General features: G+C 36.9%; 1 protein-coding gene across 4 annotated transcripts in view; it reads left to right on the forward strand.

Annotated features, from left to right (window-relative positions):
• The window catches only part of epha8 (eph receptor A8), a 79,601-nt gene that overhangs the window by 40,049 nt on the left and 17,045 nt on the right, over nucleotides 1–22,507 (forward strand). For all 4 annotated transcript variants that reach the window (XM_046875239.1, XM_046875240.1, XM_046875241.1 and 1 more), the window contains 3 exons: nucleotides 19,976–20,131; nucleotides 20,340–20,801; nucleotides 22,157–22,281. In XM_046875239.1, the coding sequence (XP_046731195.1) occupies nucleotides 19,976–20,131; nucleotides 20,340–20,801; nucleotides 22,157–22,281 (743 nt within the window). The remainder of the gene's footprint in view (nucleotides 1–19,975; nucleotides 20,132–20,339; nucleotides 20,802–22,156; nucleotides 22,282–22,507) is intronic.

Genomic DNA, 22,507 nt, shown 5'->3' on the forward strand with positions numbered 1-22,507 from the left:
ATGACATGGACATGTGTTTTAAATGTCTATATCTTCTAAATAAGAATTGGTCATGGGTTCAGAGCTCACTAGCTGATAGATACCTTAAAACTAATAGATTTATACTAAATGTAGATGTTATGTGGACCTTTTAATCCTGTCTCCTGCTCCTGCTGAAGTTCTTTTCTTGGGTTAGTAGTTTTATAAAAGGGTGTAAACAATTGATGGAAATAAATTTGACTGATAAAGACATTAGACATGATTTTCTTTCATAGTCCTTTTGTTCTTTTTTAATTTTAAAGAAAATGTGCACTTAAAAAATTAAAACTGTTTTAGAGTTCACTTTGAAGGGAGACGTTCATTCGTTTTCTTTCTGTTTTTTTTTTTTGCTTTTAAAATATAAACGTATGATAATTTAATTAATGTTTGGAAATGATTATTTTTGCTCAAAATTTACAATTTACACCTCATTTATTGTTTCTTGCACTCTTATTGTGTGCTTTCGAGTTAATCAGGTTTGTGGGACTCTTGAAAATCCTGGATGTAAAATATCAGCCATCATTACAAAATTTATCATTGGCTTCATCCAACATTTTGGCTTCATGCTGAGAAGTTCATATGGATCACTATGTGCTGAAAAAGTTTAAAAAAGCGACAAGTGTGACAGGAAACGGGAGTCCAACACAACTTCTTCTTATAGTGATAATCAATATCTCCAGATACTCACACCTGCCCTGCCCTATGATGTTCTAGATTATCTGAGAACTTTGAATATGTTGCTCTAGTTTGTGTCATATTATCTATCAATTGTGTAAATGGCTCCTGATTGGACGCTTCTTCCTAAGACAAGACCACCAATGATATTCCCTTTGACTTTCAGGTTAGGATTCTATGTTTGATTAGAAATATTGTACACTTTAAGACACTCCAAGGATAAAAAAGTCGTTTCTTTTTTTTTTTCATAATTTCTATATATAATTTTTTCATATAAAAAAACAAGAAATGTTTCGTAAATCAAATTTTCAATTGCAAAAAAAAAAAAAAAAAAAAAAAGAATAAACTCAACCTGCACGAACCTCAGAACAAAAAAATGCAATTATTTTAACATTTTTTCCAAATTTTTGATAATTTTTTTTTTATTCGTTTCATCAGAATTTTTATTCTCTTTTGTGTTTTTCACTTAAATGCCACAAAAAACAGCATTCAAAGTACAATACTCACACACACACACACACACACACACACACACACACACACACACACTGCATTACTGCAGATTACAGTTCTTCTATTAGCAAGGTCTTTCTTTAAAGACTTCATTGGTGCTGTAAATGAATGCACTGGATAATATATGTGTGTTTATATTCGAATGTAATGCATGAAACGGGTGAGTGCTTCAGGTTGCTAATTCCTGCCTGAGACTCGCGCCAGCGTTTGTGATTTTTGGCACGTTAATGTGAGCAGCTTTTGCATAATGCATGTTTTAAAAGGGTCAGAACACCTGGGGTGTGTTTGCATAATCATCTGAATGCAGTCGAAGCTCTTATTAAAGTGGAAATAAACATCTAAAGCATCAGATAATGTCGGACAGAACCGTCGAGAAAACCTTATAAACAGTTAGTTAGTTAGTTAGTGAGTAGTTAGTTAGTTAGTTAGTTAGTTAGTTAGTTAGTTAGTTAGTTAGTTAGTTAGTTAGTTAGTTAGTTAGTTATTCAATGTTAAATTATGTAACAGTGCACAGGTTATCTGACCAAGAGGGCAGTCTTGCAAGTTGTTATGCAAGACATTGACAATTGATTATAGACAGTGCGTTCAATGATTTTGGAAAGAAAGGAGAGAAACGATAGCGGAAGGTTTTAAATATTGTTGGGACATTGGTAAAATGGTAGCTCACCCGTTAATTAACTGGACTTTGGACCAAGCTGAGTTTAAATCCCAGCACCATCAAACCAAGCTGCCACCACCAAACCAAGCTGCCACTGAGTTAAAATCCCAGTACCACCAAAATAATCTGCCACTGAGTTCAAATCCCAGTACCACTAACCCAAGCTACCACTTAATTTAAATCCCTAGAGCACCAAACCAAGCTGCCACTGAGTTTTAATCCCAGTACCACCAAACTAAGCTGCCACTGAGTTTAAATCCTAGTACCACCATAATAAGCTGCCACTGAGTTCAAATCCCAGTACCATCAACCCAAGCTACCACTTAATTTAAATCCCAAGAGCACCAAACCAAGCTGCCACTGAGTTTTAATCCCAGTACCACCAAACCAAGCTGCTGCTGAGTTTAGATCCCAATACCACCAAACCAAGCTGCCACCAAGTTCAAATCCCAGTACCACCAAACCAAGCTGTATAGGATGGCAGTACGGAATGTTTTTTTGATTGTGGTAGTATTCAATTTGAAATTAATTTTTTAAAATTAAAATCCTGTCAATGCTCAACTGTTATCAGTAAACATTCCCCATCAGCAAAGTGCAAACAAACACACACACACACACACACACACACACACACACACACACACACACACACACACACACACACACAGATTTAATGAGATGAATAGATTTTGCATTGAGTGAATAAATAGACAATTAATAATCACAACAGCTGCATGATGAAATCTCTGTAACGTTGTGGCTTTAAAGGGATTACAGATGTAGCAGAAAGAAAGTGAGGACTGTAACGTATGAAGATGGAGGAGTAAAATAAAAAAGACTGGATATTGTTTTTTTTTATATTCCAATTCATTTTAGATCTCAACGTTACATCTGTGGTATTATTACTTATCTCTTTACTCTAGGATGGAAAAATGGACAAGATTATGCAGCTGTGCATGATGATAAAATACTGTTTATAAAAAAATTAATTATTAATTATACATTAATTAGTCACTTATACTGCTGCGTTGTGGAATTCTGGATTCCGATTGGTCGAAATCATTTTCGTTTTCTTTCCTTGATCAGGTTTATATATTTATTTTATGCATTTATATATACAGTACAGCATACACACTTTATGCCCAAAAGTATTTGGACACCCGACACAGACAATACAGTATGTAGTTCTTCTCCAAACTGTTCGAATGTTTTCGAATGTGGTGGCAAATTAACTAGAAGTTCCAAACCTGTTCCAGCATGGCAATGCCCTTGTGCACAAAGCCAGCTCCATAAAGATCTCCCTTACATGGGTTGGAGTGGTCATGAGCCTGTTATAGAGCTCTGAGCTCAACCCCAACCAAATCCTGTCCTGTCATTTTTTTTTAGAAGTTACAGTGGACACTTTTGGACTACACACTTTCATAAAATATAACATTACGAGCTAGTATCATAAAGTTTCGAGACTGATAATGATATTCTGACCACATGCATTAGCATGTCTGTGATGATCATTGACAAAGATCAAGTTAGAACAAAGAGCAAATGTGAAATTTGAGTGACGTTTGGCATGACATAAGGTTGACATACGGTGACGCTGCAATGAGACGTTCGAAGTGTTTCGAGCGGCACGCATGCTTCAGGAGAGGAAGAATATAACTGGAAGACGAGGAAAGATCTGGAAGACCTTCAACGAGCTCAATCCCTGAAAATGTTGAAAACATTCAGCAACTTGCGCATGATGATCGTCAAAGAACAATCAACACGATCTCACTTCCGCACCCACCCTACTCGCCGGATTTGGCTCTTGGGGACTTTGCCTTTCTTATGAAGATGAAGATCCAGGACACAGTTTGCCCTTTTTTTGACAGCATTGCGGAGATCCGGCGCAAACCGCAGAAGGTGCTTGACATACTTCTTAAAGAAGACTAAGAAATAAGAAATTCCGTGAATGCACTCATTGTGCGATAACAATGTCTTATAATTATGTATTTGTTATTGTTATAACCTCTGTTCATTAACGGTTGTATAAAATGAATAAAAATAACAGGATTTGTTACATACTAGCAAAAGTGTATGTCAAATCTTTATATGCATTTTCTATTATTATCATATCTTTAAATTCACTATAAGAACTTCGTATGGTTTATAAATGTTTACTGAACAGAACGATGTTTAGTAAAGAGGTCTTACTGTAGCATGCACCATTTTTAGACACGATGTTACATCAAGCGAAGGTTCCGCATGATATTAACACCCCGTCGTGTGATTTCACTATTGTGTCAAAGCACAGGTTTAATCTGTCAGCTGGCAGTGAGGAGGAAGAGTGAATGTGTGTGTGTGTGTGTGTGTGTGTGTGTGTGTGTGTGTGTTGGGGGTGGGGGTTCTGATAAAGGGATTAATTGTATTTCAAATCTCACACACACATTTACAGCAGATATAAAAGGTCTACTCACTCTTATGCAATTGCAATTCTACAGACAGAAATAACAACATAAATGTCTGACTTTTATGTCAGACATTTACACTCACAGTCACACTCAGAATGAGGCCTGTAGGTTAACCCACATCTGCTATCAGTTACATTGGTTCTGATTAAAAGCTGGTAAAAGTCAGCTGTTGCTGGAGTATTTGCTCAAATGTTTAAGATTACATTCGCTGCATTAAACAGATGCCCGTTTTCAGAGTGAATTACATTGATCTCATTCATATATCTGAGCTGCTACGTGGTTAAGGGACCTGTTTAGGGTCCCAAGTCCAATGCCCGATGTTCAACCCCGGGGGTGTTCAATCTTTTACACAAAGGGCCGGTGCGGGTGCAGCGTTTCATTCCAAACCAATCAAGAAAATCCTAAGAATTAAACATGTAGAATGTCATGTGGACTCGCAGTCATTGAATGAAAACCTGCACCCACACCGGCTCTTTGTGGAAAATCACTGCTTTAACCACTGAGGTACCACCATTTTTGCACTGTTCTAAAAGCCATGGGCCACAAAGATTTGCCAAAGAAACTGTGAGACTTATTTGTTGAAAGGCAGCAATCAGGAAAGGTTTATAAAAGACTATGAAAGCACTGAATTTATCATAGAACACTGTCAAAACCATCATCAATAAGTGGAGAAAATGCACTACAGAGACATTGCAAAGATCAGGACGACATATATATATATATATACAGACACACACACACACACACACACACACACAATCACTTAGCTCTCCACACTCGGCTATGAGGAGAAATTGTCTGCACAATAAAGGCACTACTAAACAAACAAAACCTCCTCCATGGTTGTTCATCCTTTTTTTCATTACTGTTCCATAATTCATTGCGATGGACTTCTGTATTTGGGTTTTTTTTTGTGATGGCTGGAAGAAAGGGCTTTTGGACAAAAGGGAAATGACTGTGAAGCCATTAGCTGCTGTCTGGTCACCTAGATTATGACTCGTCCATTTTTTCTTCCATTTCTTTCACGATGCAGAAAGTCACAAACGGCAGAAATAATAACGTGATTCCTTGGTCTGCAAAAGCAATTTTATCAGTCACTGGACATCAGAGGTAGGCGGAGCAGGCGAAAATCATATTGAAGTTAAAGTGCTGGTAAACACAAAAAATATGGACAATTAATAGTAAAAGTATGTGACCTGGAGCACTGCGATCATCGGGGTCCAAGCACCTTTGGGAATATTGTATATGAACTCTATAGAAGGCTGGAATAGAGAGTCATACAAAAAATATTAATAATTGCAAATGTTTTGTTGTGAATTGTTTATATTGAATTTAAACAATTTATTGTAAAAGACTACATGCTCACAAAGGGGGGCAGTTCCATATGTGTGATTTAAACATTTTGTTGCTGTTCTCATTGCCCCACACTAAGACGACATTGTGTTTGCAATGTGTCTGGCAAGGGTGCAAATACTTTTGCACTAGGATTAGTTCACACACGAGATAGACTCAAATATTTTGTATGGATATAAACATAAATTTTCTCCTTTTGAACTATTCAATCTATTCAATATTGAACTTGTAAATAAATCGAAGTCTGGCTTCACAAGAATCAGACAGACGAAAGGACAAAACTCGTTTTCTCAGTAATTTGGAGCAGAAATAATATCAGTAACTCTCATTCCGACATTCCCTCCAATTTTGTCGCAGGCACTGAGAGACAGATTCCTTCCTCCGTTTCGACACAAATCAATTAGACGAGCCTGAAGAGGTGGCAGCAATTCAGTCAGACAATTAACGACTGTTTAACGCTCATTAACACGAACGCGTCCGTCTCGTCTGGCGTGCGATTGCACAGTATTTTGAACAGCGAAAAGGGTTTGATCTGTACTTGACATCTTTTTGTCTTCTTTGTGTTTTGAGTTGTTTGTCGAATCATGACTCAGTTTAATGATTCAGAAGAAAGAAAGAAAGAAAGAAAGAAAGAAAGAAAGAAAGAAAGAAAGAAAGAAAGAAAGAAAGAAAGAAAGAAAGAAAGAAAGAAAGAAAGAAAGAAAGAAAGAAAGAACAGCCTGAATGAGCTAATGATCTCCGCAGTCTCGTGTTTTATTATAATCTGTTTGTATAGTAACATTTCTAAGCCCTGTTTTTCAGATTTGCTCCAACATTGTCTCATGTCAGTCAGTCAGTGAGGGAATGAAAGAGAAGAGAAGATCAAATCTGGGTATTGAATGTGCCAGTATGACGTTAAACTTTCTCAAACTGAAAACAGCAAACTCATTGGCATAAAACTGGCACATGTTAATATCATGTACACCATGAACATTCTGAACACCACTGACATAATAAACATGGATTCCATAGACACCATAAACATTATACACCATCAGTATGGATTCCATGGACATTGTGGATTCCAAAGACACCATGGACATTATGGAGACTTTACAAACCATAATACTGGATTCCATGGACATGGTTTCAATTGACATTATAGACACCATAGACACCTTAAATATGAATTCCATTGGCACCATGGACATTATGGACATTATAGACACAATAAAAGCAGATTTTATGGACAACACTGACATTATGAACTCAAAAAATCCACTATAAACATGGACTAAATGGACAACATGGACACCATAGGCATAATAAATATGGATTCCATTGACACTATGGACATTATAGACACTTTAGGCACCATAAACACAGATTCTAGACATTATGGAAACCATAGACATAATAAACATGAATTCCATGGACACCTTAGACATTATCAACATTATACACCATCAATATGGATCCCATGGACATCATAGACACAATAAACGTGGATTCCAAAGACACCATGGACACAAATATTACATTTACACCATGGACATAGTTATAATACACATTATAGACACCATAATCTTGGATTACATGGACATTATGGAAACCAAAGACACAATAAAAGTAGATTTCTTGGACAACATTGACATTATGAACTCCAGAAATCTACCATTAACATGGACTGAAATGGACAACATACACATTATGGACACCATAGACAACATAAATATGGATTCCATTGACACTATGGACATTATAGACACTTTAGGCACCATAAACACAGATTCTAGACATTATGGAAACCATAGACATAATAAACATGAATTCCATGGACACCTTAGACATTATCAACATTATACACCATCAATATGGATTCCATGGACATCATAGACAACATAAACGTGGATTCCAAAGACACCATAGACACAAATATTACATTTACACCATGGACATAGTTTCAATAGACATTATAGACACCATAAACTCGGATTCCATGGACATTACGGACACCATAGACACAATAAAAGGAGAATTCATGTACAACAATGACATTATGAACTGAAAATATCCACTATAAACATGGACTAAATGGACAACTTGGACACCATAGGCATGATAAATATGGATTCCATTGACACTATGGACATTATGGACACTTTAGGCACCAAAAAAACAAATTCCATAGACATAATCAACATGAATTCCATGGACACCATAGACACCATAAACGTGGTTACCAAAGACACAATGGACATTATAGAGTCTTTACAAACCATAAAGCTGAATTCCATAGACACAGTAGACACAAATATTACATTAACACCATGGACATAGTTTCAATGGACATTATAGACACCATAAACTTGGATTCCATGGACATTATGGACAAAAAAAATCCACCATTAACATGGACTGAAATGGACAACATAGACATTATAGACACCATAGACACCATAAATATGGATTCCATTGACATTATGGACATTATGGACACTTTAGGCACCATAAACACAGATTCCATAGACATTATGGAAACCATAAACATAATAAACGTGTTCCATGGACACTATAGACATTATGGACACCATTGACACCATTATCATGGATTTCATGGACACTGTATAGTGTTCACAGTGTTACTTCCTCTGACTAACTGTTGTGGTATAAAGTTTAAGTGGAATAAAACACTTCGAGACGTGTTTCTGTATAATAAATAATAAAGAACAGCTTCATCACATCATTTTTTTATTTCTTTTTTTTCCTTCAGCTCACGTGGGATATTATTCAACAGGACAAATCTGATTCCAAGTTGTCTCTGTAAACATGTTATTACGGGATGTGAAATCCTCCTGCGTGTAGTCCATGTTTTTAAACTATAAAAAAAAAAATTTGCCCAGTAAATGGAGATAAATTGAGATGCTTTGGGCCCATTGGGGCAAAGTCTAATCGCGTATTTGCTCCACTTCACAGCGTTTTTCTTTTCTAATAGTGATTTTGGCAGAGACGGCTCTAATAGCTGCAGTCAAGTTCCCGTTTTTTTTTCACCCGGCAAAACTCTTTAGAGAAGTGGCGTGTTGCTATGCAGCCTATTAGCACTGGCGGGAGACATTTAATAACATAATTAAAATGGGATGCCCATGGGGGGGAGCGTTCAGGTAGATTAAACTTCTTCATTAGCATCAGACTGGACTTTCTGCCAAAACACAAGAGAGAGAGTCTGAGGCTATGATCATCTCTGCTGAAAAAAACCCATCGTACCAATTGGGTGAAGTTTTTAAGCCTTTTAAATTCTCACATTTACCACAACACGAGTGTGTAAGAATGAGGAAATTCAGAATCTCAGAATCTATCAGACATTTATTTCTACAATACTCATGGAATCATTAGTATCAGGGTTGCATAATGGGAAAGTTTTCAATGTGTAGGGATCTGGCAGTTCCGACTTTAAGAGTTGGGAAAGAAGCGATTTTTTTTTCAGCTTTTCAGCTCTCCTCTGCTTGGTGTGTTTATCCCTCCGAGGCTGTTCTCTTTCTCTTTTTATTGATGTCACTGGACTGAAACAGACAAAGAAAGAAAGAAAGAAAGAAAGAAAGAAAGAAAGAAAGAAAGAAAGAAAGAAAGAAAGAAAGAAAGAAAGAAAGAAAGAAAGAAAGAAAGAAAGGAGGAAAATATAATAGGAAGGAAGGATGGAAAGAAAGAAAGAAAGAAAGAAAGAAAGAAAGAAAGAAAGAAAGAAAGAAAGAAAGAAAGAAAGAAAGAATTGAGGAAGATATAATAGGAAGGAAGGATGGAAAGAAAGAAAGAAAGAAAGAAAGAAAGAAAGAAAGAAAGAAAGAAAGAAAGAAAGAAAGAAAGAAAGGAGGAGGATATAATAGGAAGGAAGAAAGAAAGAAAGAAAGAAAGAAAGAAAGAAAGAAAGAAAGAAAGAAAGAAAGAAAGAAAGAAAGAAAGAAAGAAAGAAAGAAAGAAAGAAAGGAGGAAGATATAATAGGAAGGAAGGATGGAAAGAAAGAAAGAAAGAAAGAAAGAAAGAAAGAAAGAAAGAAAGAAAGAAAGAAAGAAAGAAGAAAGAAAGAAGAAAGAAAGAAAGAAAGGAGGAAGATATAATAGGATGGAAGGATGGAAAGAAAGAAAGAAAGAAAGAAAGAAAGAAAGAAAGAAAGAAAGAAAGAAAGAAAGAAAGAAAGAAAGAAAGAAAGAAAGAAAGAAAGAGGATATAGAAGGAAGGAAGGATGGAATGCAGGAAAGAAAGAAAGACAGAAAGAAAGAAAGAAAGAAAGAAAGAAAGAAAGAAAGAAAGAAAGAAAGAAAGAAAGAAAGAAAGAAAGAAAGAAAGAAAGAAAGGAGGAAGATATAATAGGATGGAAAGAAAGAAAGAAAGAAAGAAAGAAAGAAAGAAAGAAAGAAAGAAAGAAAGAAAGAAAGAAAGAAAGAAAGAGGATATAGAAGGAAGGAAGGATGGAATGCAGGAAAGAAAGAAAGAAAGAAAGAAAGAAAGAAAGAAAGAAAGAAAGAAAGAAAGAAAGAAAGAAAGAAAGAAAGAAAGAAAGAAAGAAAGAAAGAAAGAAAGAAAGAAAGGAGGAAGATATAATAGGATGGAAAGAAAGAAAGAAAGAAAGAAAGAAAGAAAGAAAGAAAGAAAGAAAGAAAGAAAGAAAGAAAGAAAGAAAGAAAGGTTTGGATCTGTGAGTTAAAGGAAAATTCAGAGACGTTCTGTACAATTGTGTGCTTCCAACTTGATGGTAACAGTTAGTGGAAGAACCACGTGTATGACAGGAAAAGTCGTGTCTGTTCAATATGCTCTGATGTGTCCTGCTCGTTTGTAGTGGAAGATGTTGTAGAAGATCAACAAGAGCCCTTTTTTTTAGCCCATAATAATATTTTTCATTTTTTCTTCCCGTCTTCATGTCCTGAAAGCGATCACAGGGTCGACATAACATTCTGAAATTCGTGTATTTTTTACTGCATCCACAGTGGCGATGTGCACGAACCCCAGACTACCGACTGTCAGTTGAAGGAGTGAGCAGCTTCTCTTCCTCCAGTTAACGACTCTTCAAGGTCACACTCTATTTAGGCAGGTTCGACTCCATCTATCAAGCAGTTAGAACGAGACACCGCATTTCTGTCGCAAATTGATCTGCAATTCCCCTCCTCCACTTTGGGCTTCTGTCACCTACAAAGTTGAAAATCGCAGTTTTAAGGACAATTTGCTGCTAGTAAACAGATTTGCAGCTGTAATGAGGTAGTGTTATAGACAACTCTGCATTATGCAAAATAAAAGCATTTGTTCAAATCAATTGTTGAAATAGGGTCCCTATGTCACTTTATGTCATTTTTTGAGACTAGGTCCTTATGTTGAGAAGAGGTCTTTCTTAATCCTATGCCTTCTTATGTCACCATATTAGATTTTTTTTAAGATACCTGTTACCTTTTTGAAATGAAGTCCTTATGTCATCTTATATCACTTGTTGAAATGAGGTCCTTATGTTATGTCTTTATTATTATTATTATTATTATTATTATTATTATTTTATTAGATGAGGTTCTTTTGTCACCTTATGCCTTATTTCATCTTATGCAGTGCCATACAGTGACCCTTGTGGAACGTGTTTTACATATTCACATAATTGTCTTATGCACCTTATGTCATCTTTTCATTTGTTTAATGAAATAACATTTTTATATCAATTTGCACAAAGAAAAAATGGCTTTGATGTTGACGGTTTGTCGGCTGCTTTTACACAATCATGAACGCAAGTCAGATGACATAAGAACCTCATCTCAGCAAATGACATAAGGTGACATAAGAATTTCATTCGGAAAAAGGCATAAGGTTTATACAAGGACCTCTTCTCATCAATTGGCATTGATGTCAACCAGACATCATTATAACAGTGAAGGATGTCATGAAGCGCTTATGCTGGTGTTATGTAGCTCTATGAACACCATATTGAGAAAAATGTTACTCAGAATCCATAAGGCAGACGGCCCAGGATCCATATGGCACCTCTATGCCACGGTTAGTATTTCAAATCAATTGTTATTTAATGATAATTAACTGAAAGCTACATAAGATGACATAAGAAGCTTATGTCAACAAGAGTCATAAGTCGAAAGAATCTTTAGTGCAATAAACTGACGTTTGTAAATACGCAGCATTAACTGACACAAGAACCAAATGCCAACACGTTATAAGATGATATTAACACTATGTGTCAACACCAGTCATGCCATAAGAATCATATGTCAACAGATCAACATTTCAATAAATGGCATTAGATGACTTGTGGACCTTATCTCCAAAATGTAATTGTAATAGCAGTGAAGGATGTCATGAAGATCTTACGCTGGTGTTATGAATGCCTATAAACACCATATTGAGGAAAACGTTGCTCAGAATCCATCAGGCAGACAAACGTCCCGACGTCCACACTGTGTCTCTACGCCACGATTAGTATTTCTAATCAAAGGTCTCGTTATTTAATGATTATGGAAAGGTCATGGCTGCATCGCATGGTTTTTTTTGTTTTTTTGTTCCAGATTTGCGCTCGCATTTTAAACAGACTGGCATTTCTGGAGCAGCGGCGAAGCTCAGATATCGGATATTATTTATATACAAATCGTTTTTTTTTGCTTTCTTTTCATTTCTTTGTCAAGCCTCAGCCTCGACAGTGCACACGCTCCATCTTGAGATCATCCGTCCCGCTTAGGGCGTGTGTGTGTGTGTGTGTGTGTGGGGGTGGGGGGTTAGGGGGGTGTTGTATGGTATCAGCGACGCTGTAATGAGCAGAAGGTTCAGGATCCAGATGGTGCCGGTGGTGATGAGTATCGCTGTACGGTGGCCTGCAGCCTGAAGACAGATTGGCTGCCTGCAAATGTCACTAACCTCTAATAATGTCATGGCTAAAAGACGCCTCGGTTTACTGATGCATGCTTGCACACATACACACACACACACACACACACACACATACACACACAGACACACACACACACACACTTAAGTCACATGTACATCACACACACGCATTAAGATAGGATAAGATATATCTTTATTTGTCCCACAGTGGGGACATTTCTGTAATTTCTGTAGCTTACATACAGACCACACACACACACACACACACACACACACACACACACACACACAGATCACACACACAGCTTGCACACACACATACCATTAACATGCCCACTACTCTCACACACAAAGATCACACATACTTTCAGCTCTCACTCTCTTTACACACACACTTACACAGTTTACACAGCTCTCTCTCACACACACACAGCTCTCACAGACACGTCAAATCTTAAACAAACACAATATAGACACACATGACACACCGTACACACACACACACAGCTTAGACACACACAGTTCACACACAGCTTAGTCACACACAAACACACACACAGCTCGCACAAATCACACTCAGCTTACATACAGATTACACACAGCTCCTACACACGGCTTACAAGCGCACACACACACACACACACACACACACACACACACACACACACACACACCTGTGACAGAAAAAGAAAAGATGGTGAGAGAAAGACTCTTTATTGCTGTGCACTGACACACACACACACACACACACACACACACACACACACACACACAACCATATATACACACACATGTACCAAGTGTCCAATTCATAATATTTATAATTGTATTATTCATTACATTTATTATTTATATTATAGGGTCACAGTTAATATACCCCCCATTATACCCCCAATATACCCAGCTCAATATAACTACCCCATTATAACCTCTCATTATAGCCCCATTATACCCTCTATTATACCCAGCTCAATATAAATGCCCCATTATAACCTACCATCATATCCCCATTAAACCCTGATTATACCCAGCTTAATATAACATGCCCCATTATAACCTCTCATTATAGCCCTATTATAACCCCCATTATACCCAACTCAATATAACTGCCCCATTATACCCCATTATACTGTCCATTATACCTAGCTCAGTTTAACTGCACCATTATAACCTCTTATTATACGCCATTAAACCTCGATTATACCCAGCTCAATATAACTGCCCCATTATAACCTCCCATTATAAACTCCCATTAAACCCCCATGAGACCCACCTTTATATAACACGCCCAATTATAACCCCCATTATACCCAGCTCAATATAACACGCCCCATTATAACCCCCATTATACCCCATTATAACCTCTATTATAGCCCCAATATACACACACCATAATATAACACACCTCATTTTGCCCCATTATACACCCATTATGCCTTCCAAAATACTCTCTGTTATAACCCCCTATGATACCCCCATTATAACTTCAATTATACATCCATTATGCCTTACAAAATACTCTCTAACTCCCATTATACACCCCCTCCATGTGTGTTATAACTCTTACAGAGCGAGAGATCTTTACAGAGTCATCAGGATGAAGTCTAATTTCCTGCTTTCATTTCACAAATCATTCATCACTCAGTCGAATCCTCACAGCTCATTGGCAGCTGCTCTTCACTCCCTGATGACACCTCGGGATTTTGCCGAGTGTTTAGTCGTGTGGAAAAGCATCCTGAAGTGGAAATATTCACACCGACAGTATTATTACCTCTTAGATACACTATACACACTAAAAGTATTGGGACACATGACTTTTCCAGCCATATGTACTACCTTTAAACTTGTACAGCATTAACACAATTTTCCCTTCACTTGAGCTGAGAGACCAAAACCTACATGATAATTCAGCAAGTTTTCTCACATGCCCAGTACAAATCGTGTTTCAGGTACCGTTAGCACAGTGTGACTGTCCAGCGATATGGATATATACTCAATTTAATCAGTATAATAAAAAACTTTATTGCATTAATTTTATGTATTTTATACATATATATATATATATATATATATATATATATATATATATATATATATATATATATATATACACAGTAGTACCTTGTCCTACAAATTTAATTCGTTCCATGGACGAGCTCGTAGCTCAATTTGCTCGCACATCAAATAAATTTTCTTAATTGAAAATACTTAAAATGGCATTAATCCATTCCAACCCTCAAAATGCCACCCCAATTTTTATGTTTCATGTTATTAAATTAGAAAAATACATTTCTAAATAACAAATCTTGTATAAAAACATAGTAGAAAGAGATATAATGAGGTTTTATGCAGTGTATGTACCTTGGAGATGAGACGACTTGAGCTAAAAAAGACAACTGGCCGAGGCGGAAGGAAAACTCGTTTTTTACTATCACTCCTGTACACTACGTATCCCTAAACTTTTAATTCTTTACTTTTTCTTCTTTGCTTATCTTAATTTTCGTCACAGTCTTCGCTTTCTTGCTTCGCTTCGCCATCTAGCAGCGGCGTCTCGAGCTCGTAACCTTAATTTTTTGCTCGCGTAACAAAGCAAAAAATCGACCGAGTGATGACAACCAATTTTATGTTTTGCATTTCTTCCTCCTAACCAAATCAAAATTGAAAAAAGGACTGTGAATTAAAACTATGGAATGTACAGAACCAAAAGTGTATTTTGTGGACCCTTACACCCCTACCAGATAGATAGATTATTGTTTTTAAGTCTTTTTTTCCATCAAAATTTGGATTTGTATCAAAAACTAGAACTCAATTACCCAGAACACCACGACCTAAAACATGGCTGATCCAGATCCCCAAAAAAACATGGCAGCTTACTTGTTCTTAGTCACAGGAATTTGTGATCGCAAGCACCTGTTTCAATCACAACACACACACAACCATCTGTCTGTCTGTCTGTCTGTCTACCTGCCTGTCTGTCTGTCTGTCTAAAAATATGTCCATAGTTTCAAGAGCAAAAGTACTGAAATATTGTTGTGACGCTTTAGAAAATCAGCTTGGATTTCCAATAATAGTAGAATTCAGTGTTAGGTTGTTTATCTACACCCTTTTGCCTCTGTATCTTGGTTTCATGGATTTCTGATTTTCCAGGGTCTGGTGCTCAGCTGTTGGTGTTAATGGGTTGTCCTGCATTTGCTTTGAACAAGACTATGGACTTTGTGACAGACAATTTTTGGATTCACCTACAGATAACACACTTGCCTATCTACAATTAAAAACCAAACAAAACAAAACAAAAACCAAAATTGTGTACATAAAATGTACTAAACTGCACTCTTCACTGAGGTGTTCCTCACTGTTGTAATTTTGGAAAATTTACACAACAATTTTTTTATGGTAACGTGAATGACTTGTAAAAGCGAGTTAGTTGGAATGGAATTACTGTATATTTTTTCTTATTAAAAAAGTATTTAATTTTGTGTTGTGGGGTAAAGATTTACCATCAAATTCCATCTACAAATAAATAAACAAATAATAAATAAATAGATAGAGAACCATCTTACTCTTCTTCTTCTTTTGGCTTTATCATCCATCTACATCTACCCTGTCCTCTACATCTGCCACATTCATGAACCTCCTCCTTGCCCTTCCTCTTTTCCTTCTTTCTGGTGGCTCCATCCTCAACAGTCTTCTACTAAAATCAAAGATGATCCAATTGTTGATCTGAAAATCACAATTTCTCAGAGAAAATATATATGCATATCGAATAACCCAAACAATGTTTATGGCAGATGTCCAGTTGTGACCCTGGACCACCTCAACTTGTAACTTTTAAAAACTCTTAAATTTGTAAGCGCGAGACCGTGGTGTTGAAATTGGATGTGGTCCACGCCTCAGTCCACGGGGGTGAACCATTTTGCAAAGACAACCTTGACTGAGCTTCACTAAGCCATACCCTGTATTGCATGTGACTTTATTACAGGGCAGCATTCGCAAAAACTATCATTAAAGTCGAGAAATCCCCAAAGAGCAGTTTTTGGAGTTTGGTTTTGTTACCGAATCTTGGAGTACACACAGAGTTTTTAGAGATCCCATGCATAGTTAATGCTGTAGTTGTCAAGTATGTGGAAGAAAAGAAAAAAAATTTCCAACCATTTATTCATTTATATCAATAGTAAAAATATCAAGGTCAACACACGATGGCTGTAAATATTCATTAAAATTCATAGTGATGCAAATCCCCCCTGCAGTGGGTGCGTTCCACTGACAGGTGCTGACAAACCAAACGATATGCCGATACGGAGAAAAGAGAGACAGAAGTAAGACTCAAGCCCAATACAAAGTGAGTATACCCTCCAAGCTGAACTGGCCATTCAAGGCTAAATACATACATTTACTGTGCATTTAATATATGAAAAATGACCAAATATTACATGTGTGTGTGTGTGTAGATCGACAGACAGACAGACAGACAGACAGACAGACAGACAGACAGACAGATACTACAATTGTTTCAATTCATTGTTTTTTTTCACCAATCTACACTCAGTACTCCATAATGACAAAGTTAAAACAAAATGTCTGTAAATGTACGAAAATGGAAAAACTTAAAAATCACATGTACATAAGTATTCAGACCCTTTGCAACAAAGCTTAAAAATTTGCTCAGGTGCCTCTTGTTTCTCTTGATTGTTGCTAAAATGTTTCTATACCTTGATTGGAGTCTAGATTGAACTGTTTCTACTTAGTTCTAAATTGTATCTCTGGAGAAAACCAGATACCTGTAAACACTTCTTTCTACAGAGGAGCCAAATGAGTCTTCACTAAAGAAGCTCTGTTCCATCAGTAGGTCTAAAAGGGAATGCTGACTGGCTGTGAGTTTACTGTGTCCATGTTCAATTTATCTGCAAGAGATCTTACAACAGTCTTACACTCCATCCAGGCTGTTTTGGAGCGTGTTGCTGTTTGCAAGCGTGTCATCTGATTTGTGGTGCTGAACTTCTGAACTTCAAAAGCGTGAGAAGGGTCCACACTCGATGCTTATCGTGGCCTGCGTTTACACTCACAAAGAACAAAAACATCATAGTATGCAGGAGATTATTGGGATAAAACGAATAAAGAAACCAGAGAGCGACGAAACATCGCAATCAGGAATTCTTGTAGGTTCCCTGGGCAGAGGATTGTTTCCAGAGAGCGGAAAAATGCTTCAATTGCTAATTCATGTGTCTTCATTTATGTCTCTCTTTTTCTTTTATCGGTATGCTCGGTCTGTCTGCAGCTACAATCTCATTACACATGCCAAACTGCAGGGCTGACTACAGTGCTGTGGTGCTTATGTGCAGCAAATATCTCAACTCTTGTTTGGACAGTTTAGGGACTGGTGGGTCAACAACCAGAAATACCTCCAGCTTCAGGATTTACCTGAAACTGATCTACAAATAAAACTGAACTGAGCAGGAATTATACCTTTACACAGTTACTAGTTACTAAAGCATTCAATCCTGCACTTCTGTGCATTATTCACAAAGAAATATATATGTACATTTATATTTTTGTTTAATTAATTTATAAATGTGATTAATTTTTTTAATTTTTAACATTAATTTCATGAATCCAAAATGTTGATTCGATTTACTTCTGCTTTGTGACGTCTGTTGTTAAACTTGATCTGCATATAATCAAATCAAATCACATTTTATTTGTCACACACATTCATACAACGACATGTCCATCATTTAAATAGAAATAGAATATTTAAAAATTAAACTATGAATAAATATATAATGTATAAAAATATTACATTTAAAACAGGTCCACCTAGCATCATAAAGTTTTTTGTTTTTTGTTTTTTTGACTATCTGGATGAACTCCTTGTTCTTGTTTCGCAAAAGTAGAGACACTAGAAATCCCACAATCTCAAGCTCAAAATAACTTTTTTGATTAAACATTTTATTATTAATCATGAATTTATCTTTGAATACAAGTGGATTTCTCATTTTTTTGCTTTTTCCTTAAACACTTTACTCCCATAAAATTGCCACAGTACATTTATATTTATAGCATTTACGGTAAAACTGCCTTGAGGTCTCAATCAATAAATACATTCTGATTCTGGTTCATTGGATCAAAAATTAAGGAAATAATCAGGTAACAAACTTTTTTTTTGAGAAAATATGAATAGGGAATAAAAAATGTTTGGATTAAGAAATACTAATTTAAGTTATTCTGGAAGAATGAGGTGTTTAGACTTTGGTCTTGTATGTCCATACTAATACGTTTTCATTTGAAAATGCATATTCCTTGTTTTGGCCAATTTTATACATTTGGAAATTATGTTTTTGCGTCAGAGTATAAACTGTAACGATGGAGGTGAATTTTGAAAACGATGACACTTTTTTAGTCACATGACGGCTTTTCCTTAACATTGCCGCGACATTTCTAAGAGCCGGAAAGTAAATAAACGTCAGACGGAAACGATGCGGGTCAAAGTGTCTTATGTTTTGCTCAAACGCATTACAGGGATGTAAGTGTTTTCAGACGTTTCAGTGTGGACGAGCAACTTTTGGGAAACAGTTAAAAGCGTGTAGCGTTTTCTAGACAAAAGCGCCATTTAAAAGTTTATCTGGATTAGTGTAGCTGTCTTAGTCTGGATTAGTAACAGCTGCCTTAGCTGCTAGGGCATCAACTGGAAATTAATTCCAGAACCTCAGTGCCAGAACAAAGACACGTCTTGAAGCATGCCTTCCTTGTATCCATAACTGATTAAATGGTGGCACGGGAGAGTCTCAGGTGTGCCTTGGTTTAATTTTTGCTCATTTTCTGACCAATGATTTTCTAAGACTATTGAATGCTGTATATTATGGGAGGGTTAACTCAATGGTTAAGATGTTGGACTTCTGATCTGAAGCTTGTGAGGTCAAATCCAGCACCATCAGGCAGCTAAAGTGTGCCTCTAAAGTCTTATAACCTTTCAACTGTTCAGTGTATAAATAAGATAATTGTAAGTCGCTCTGGATAAAGGTCTCTGCCAAATGCAATAAATGTTATATTTGTCATTTTGGACTCGGCCATTTATCTTGCACAGGAGTGTAGATTTTAAAGGTAATGAGAGCAAGTTTTTAAAGTGAGGTGAGGAGCACGGGTACCTTTATTTTATTCGTCATGTCGTGCAAAGGATTGCGATGAATACAGAGCATTTTCTGGAAATAAGTCAGATGTATTCTAGATTTCATGCACACTTATTAACAGTGAGGGGAAATTTACAGTGAGGGGAAACAAGAGAACCTAGATGAAACCCTCAAAGACACAAAAAGCACATGCAAAATGTACCCCCTTCACTCAGGTCAGGATAGGATCAGGGACCTGGAGTTGAAAATCCACCCCACCCTTGTTTGATTAAATTTGTACACAATTTCCACAACATTAGTTTGGTGTAACATGATCTTTGTCATATTTTTCATGTCCTTTCAGCCTGTGAAGTGGGCTTCTACAAACCTGTTGCTGGAGGCCAGCTTTGTGGAAAATGTCCTCTCCATAGCCACTCAGAGACCAGGGCTGCTCTCAATTGCCCTTGCGACACCAACTACTACCGAACATCTACTGACCCTCCTAGTGCTCCTTGCACAAGTATGTTGAAGTGTAACCTATAGGAGATTCATTTTAAGTGAAGTTTTGAATTAAGTGTAAGCATCAATGATATCAAAAGAGTAAAAAAAATACCTAATGTAATATCCTTATGAACTCTAAAAGACCAGGCGTTTGATTTGCAAGTCTGATACTTTACTACCTCAACCCTTTCGCAAATCATTAAATGATGGCTATTGTGTCCCAACAGGACCTCCGTCTGCACCTATCAATGTCATTTCGTCTGTAAACGGAACCACCGTTAACCTGGAATGGGGTTCCCCTTTGGACACGGGTGGCCGTGCTGATATCATCTATGACGTTCAGTGCCAAAAATGCGTAAAGCCTGGAGAGCAATGTGAGAACTGCAATGTCGGAGGAACCTTTGTCAATGGGATATTAGGAGCTGCTGTTGGAGCCCAAGGAAGCCCCGGTGGAGGAGCAACTGGCAGTGGAGGAGCTTTAGGTGTAAATGGAATGGTGTCACGAATAGGAGTCAGCTCAATCAGGTTCATCCCCCAGCAGAAGGGACTGACGGAGCCATGGGTGAACGTGATCAACCTGGTGGCACACACTAACTACACCTTCCGCATCCTGGTGATGAATGGGGTATCGCACTTGAGCAAGGTTTCGCCGCCTTATGCCACAGTCAACATTATGACAAATCAGGCAGGTAGGAGACTTTTACTATGTGGGACATATTATATATTTTGTGTAAAAGCCAACAAAGCTTTATTTATCACAGTTTTGAGGTTGGAGTACTTGCTTCAACTTGCATCAGCAAATTCTGAGGTTGTCTGCTTGCCAGTTTCCAGAGGAAAAAGTTCTTTAAGCTTGTGGTAGGGAATAAATGTAGGGAATTGGATCTGACTTCTGATAAAAGGTCACGAGTTCACATCCCAGCTACAACAACTATGTCACTGCTGGGCCCTTGAGCAAGGCCCTTATCCTTTAAAATCTTAATTGTATAAATAATATAATTGTAAGTCGTTTACAAGGGGGTCTGCCAAATGTCATAAATGTAAGTGATCTTATGAGTCTTAAGGGTTTTGCTTCCTAAATAGTTCTGCTAGGAAACAGAGATGGTTCCTAGTAAAAAATAAAATGAAAACCAGAGAGGGTTCCTATTATAACCCCTTCAGAAGCTACCAAACGTCTTGCACACGCTATAGAAACATTTTAAGAACAATTAAAGAGCAGTGGTGGAAGTACACAAAGCATGTAATTGAGGTAAAGTAGATCCAGTCGGTAAAATGTGACTCCAGTAAAAGTGTCCCTTTAAACTTTCACTTGAGTAAAAGTACAAATTGCCTTCAAATGTACTTAAGTATCCAAAGTACTGTGATTATGACTATAATGTTCCTATTATCATTTTTATCACAAGACTCTTTACTTAATCAACTCAGTTTATGTGAAAAGACTCGAATGTGACTCTCAGCACACTGATCTATTAATAGAATGATATTAATGACTCAAACACTGATTGATTTGTATTACAATGATCATGAGCCCAAAACCTTTTCAACTACTTAAAAAAAAAAACGTGTAAATGAGGTCACGTGTGTTGTGGCGAGTTCGAATCTGGAGTTTCTTCATCATTTATTCCTCTCTAAATGTTCTGCTTGATGTTGAACTGATGCTGAACTGTATGTTGGTGATCAGTAGATACACCAAGCGCCGATCAGAACAGGTTTAAAACAGAGCATGCGCTCGACCCTGATTGGTGACTCGTTGCGTGTTTCACCAGTTACGTTTTTATCCTCATAAATAAAAAGTAATGACTGATTTTACAAAATGTAGTTGAGTAAAAAGTCAAATATTTGTAGTAGAAATGTAGTGCAGTTAAAGTAAAAGTCTCCCCAAATGGAAACACTTCATTAAAGTACAGATACGAAGAGCTTGAAAAGCTTAAAGAACCTAAAGTTACTTTGGTGAATCCAGTATTAAAGTCATCCACACATATTTCAATCATGTAATAATGCAGAATTCCAAAAAGAAAAGTTTTGAATATGACATCTTTTTTTCCAGCTCCCTCTCAGGTGATGGCGATACGTCAAGAGAATGCCAGCACAAACAGCATCACCCTCATGTGGCATGAACCTGAGCAGCCCAATGGAGTAATCCTGGAGTATGATATTAAATATTATGAAAAGGTGGGACAAACCTTCATGTAAAATATGTTGTGTTGTGAGGTTATTTGTATGAAAATATAAATAAATAAGAGGTAAACATTGTATTTAATGTCTGCATGACAGCAGGGATGCTCATATTTATATCAGATGCGATTTGAATAAAACAATGTGGCTTTCACTGAACACAAAGTGATCGGAGCGAACCATTAGAGAAGGGTCACGTTTGTTTATGGGGCTTGGTTGGCCA

The sequence above is a fragment of the Silurus meridionalis genome, chromosome 19 (genome assembly GCF_014805685.1).
Source record: "Silurus meridionalis isolate SWU-2019-XX chromosome 19, ASM1480568v1, whole genome shotgun sequence".
In the NCBI taxonomy this organism is placed as follows: Eukaryota; Metazoa; Chordata; class Actinopteri; order Siluriformes; family Siluridae; genus Silurus; species Silurus meridionalis.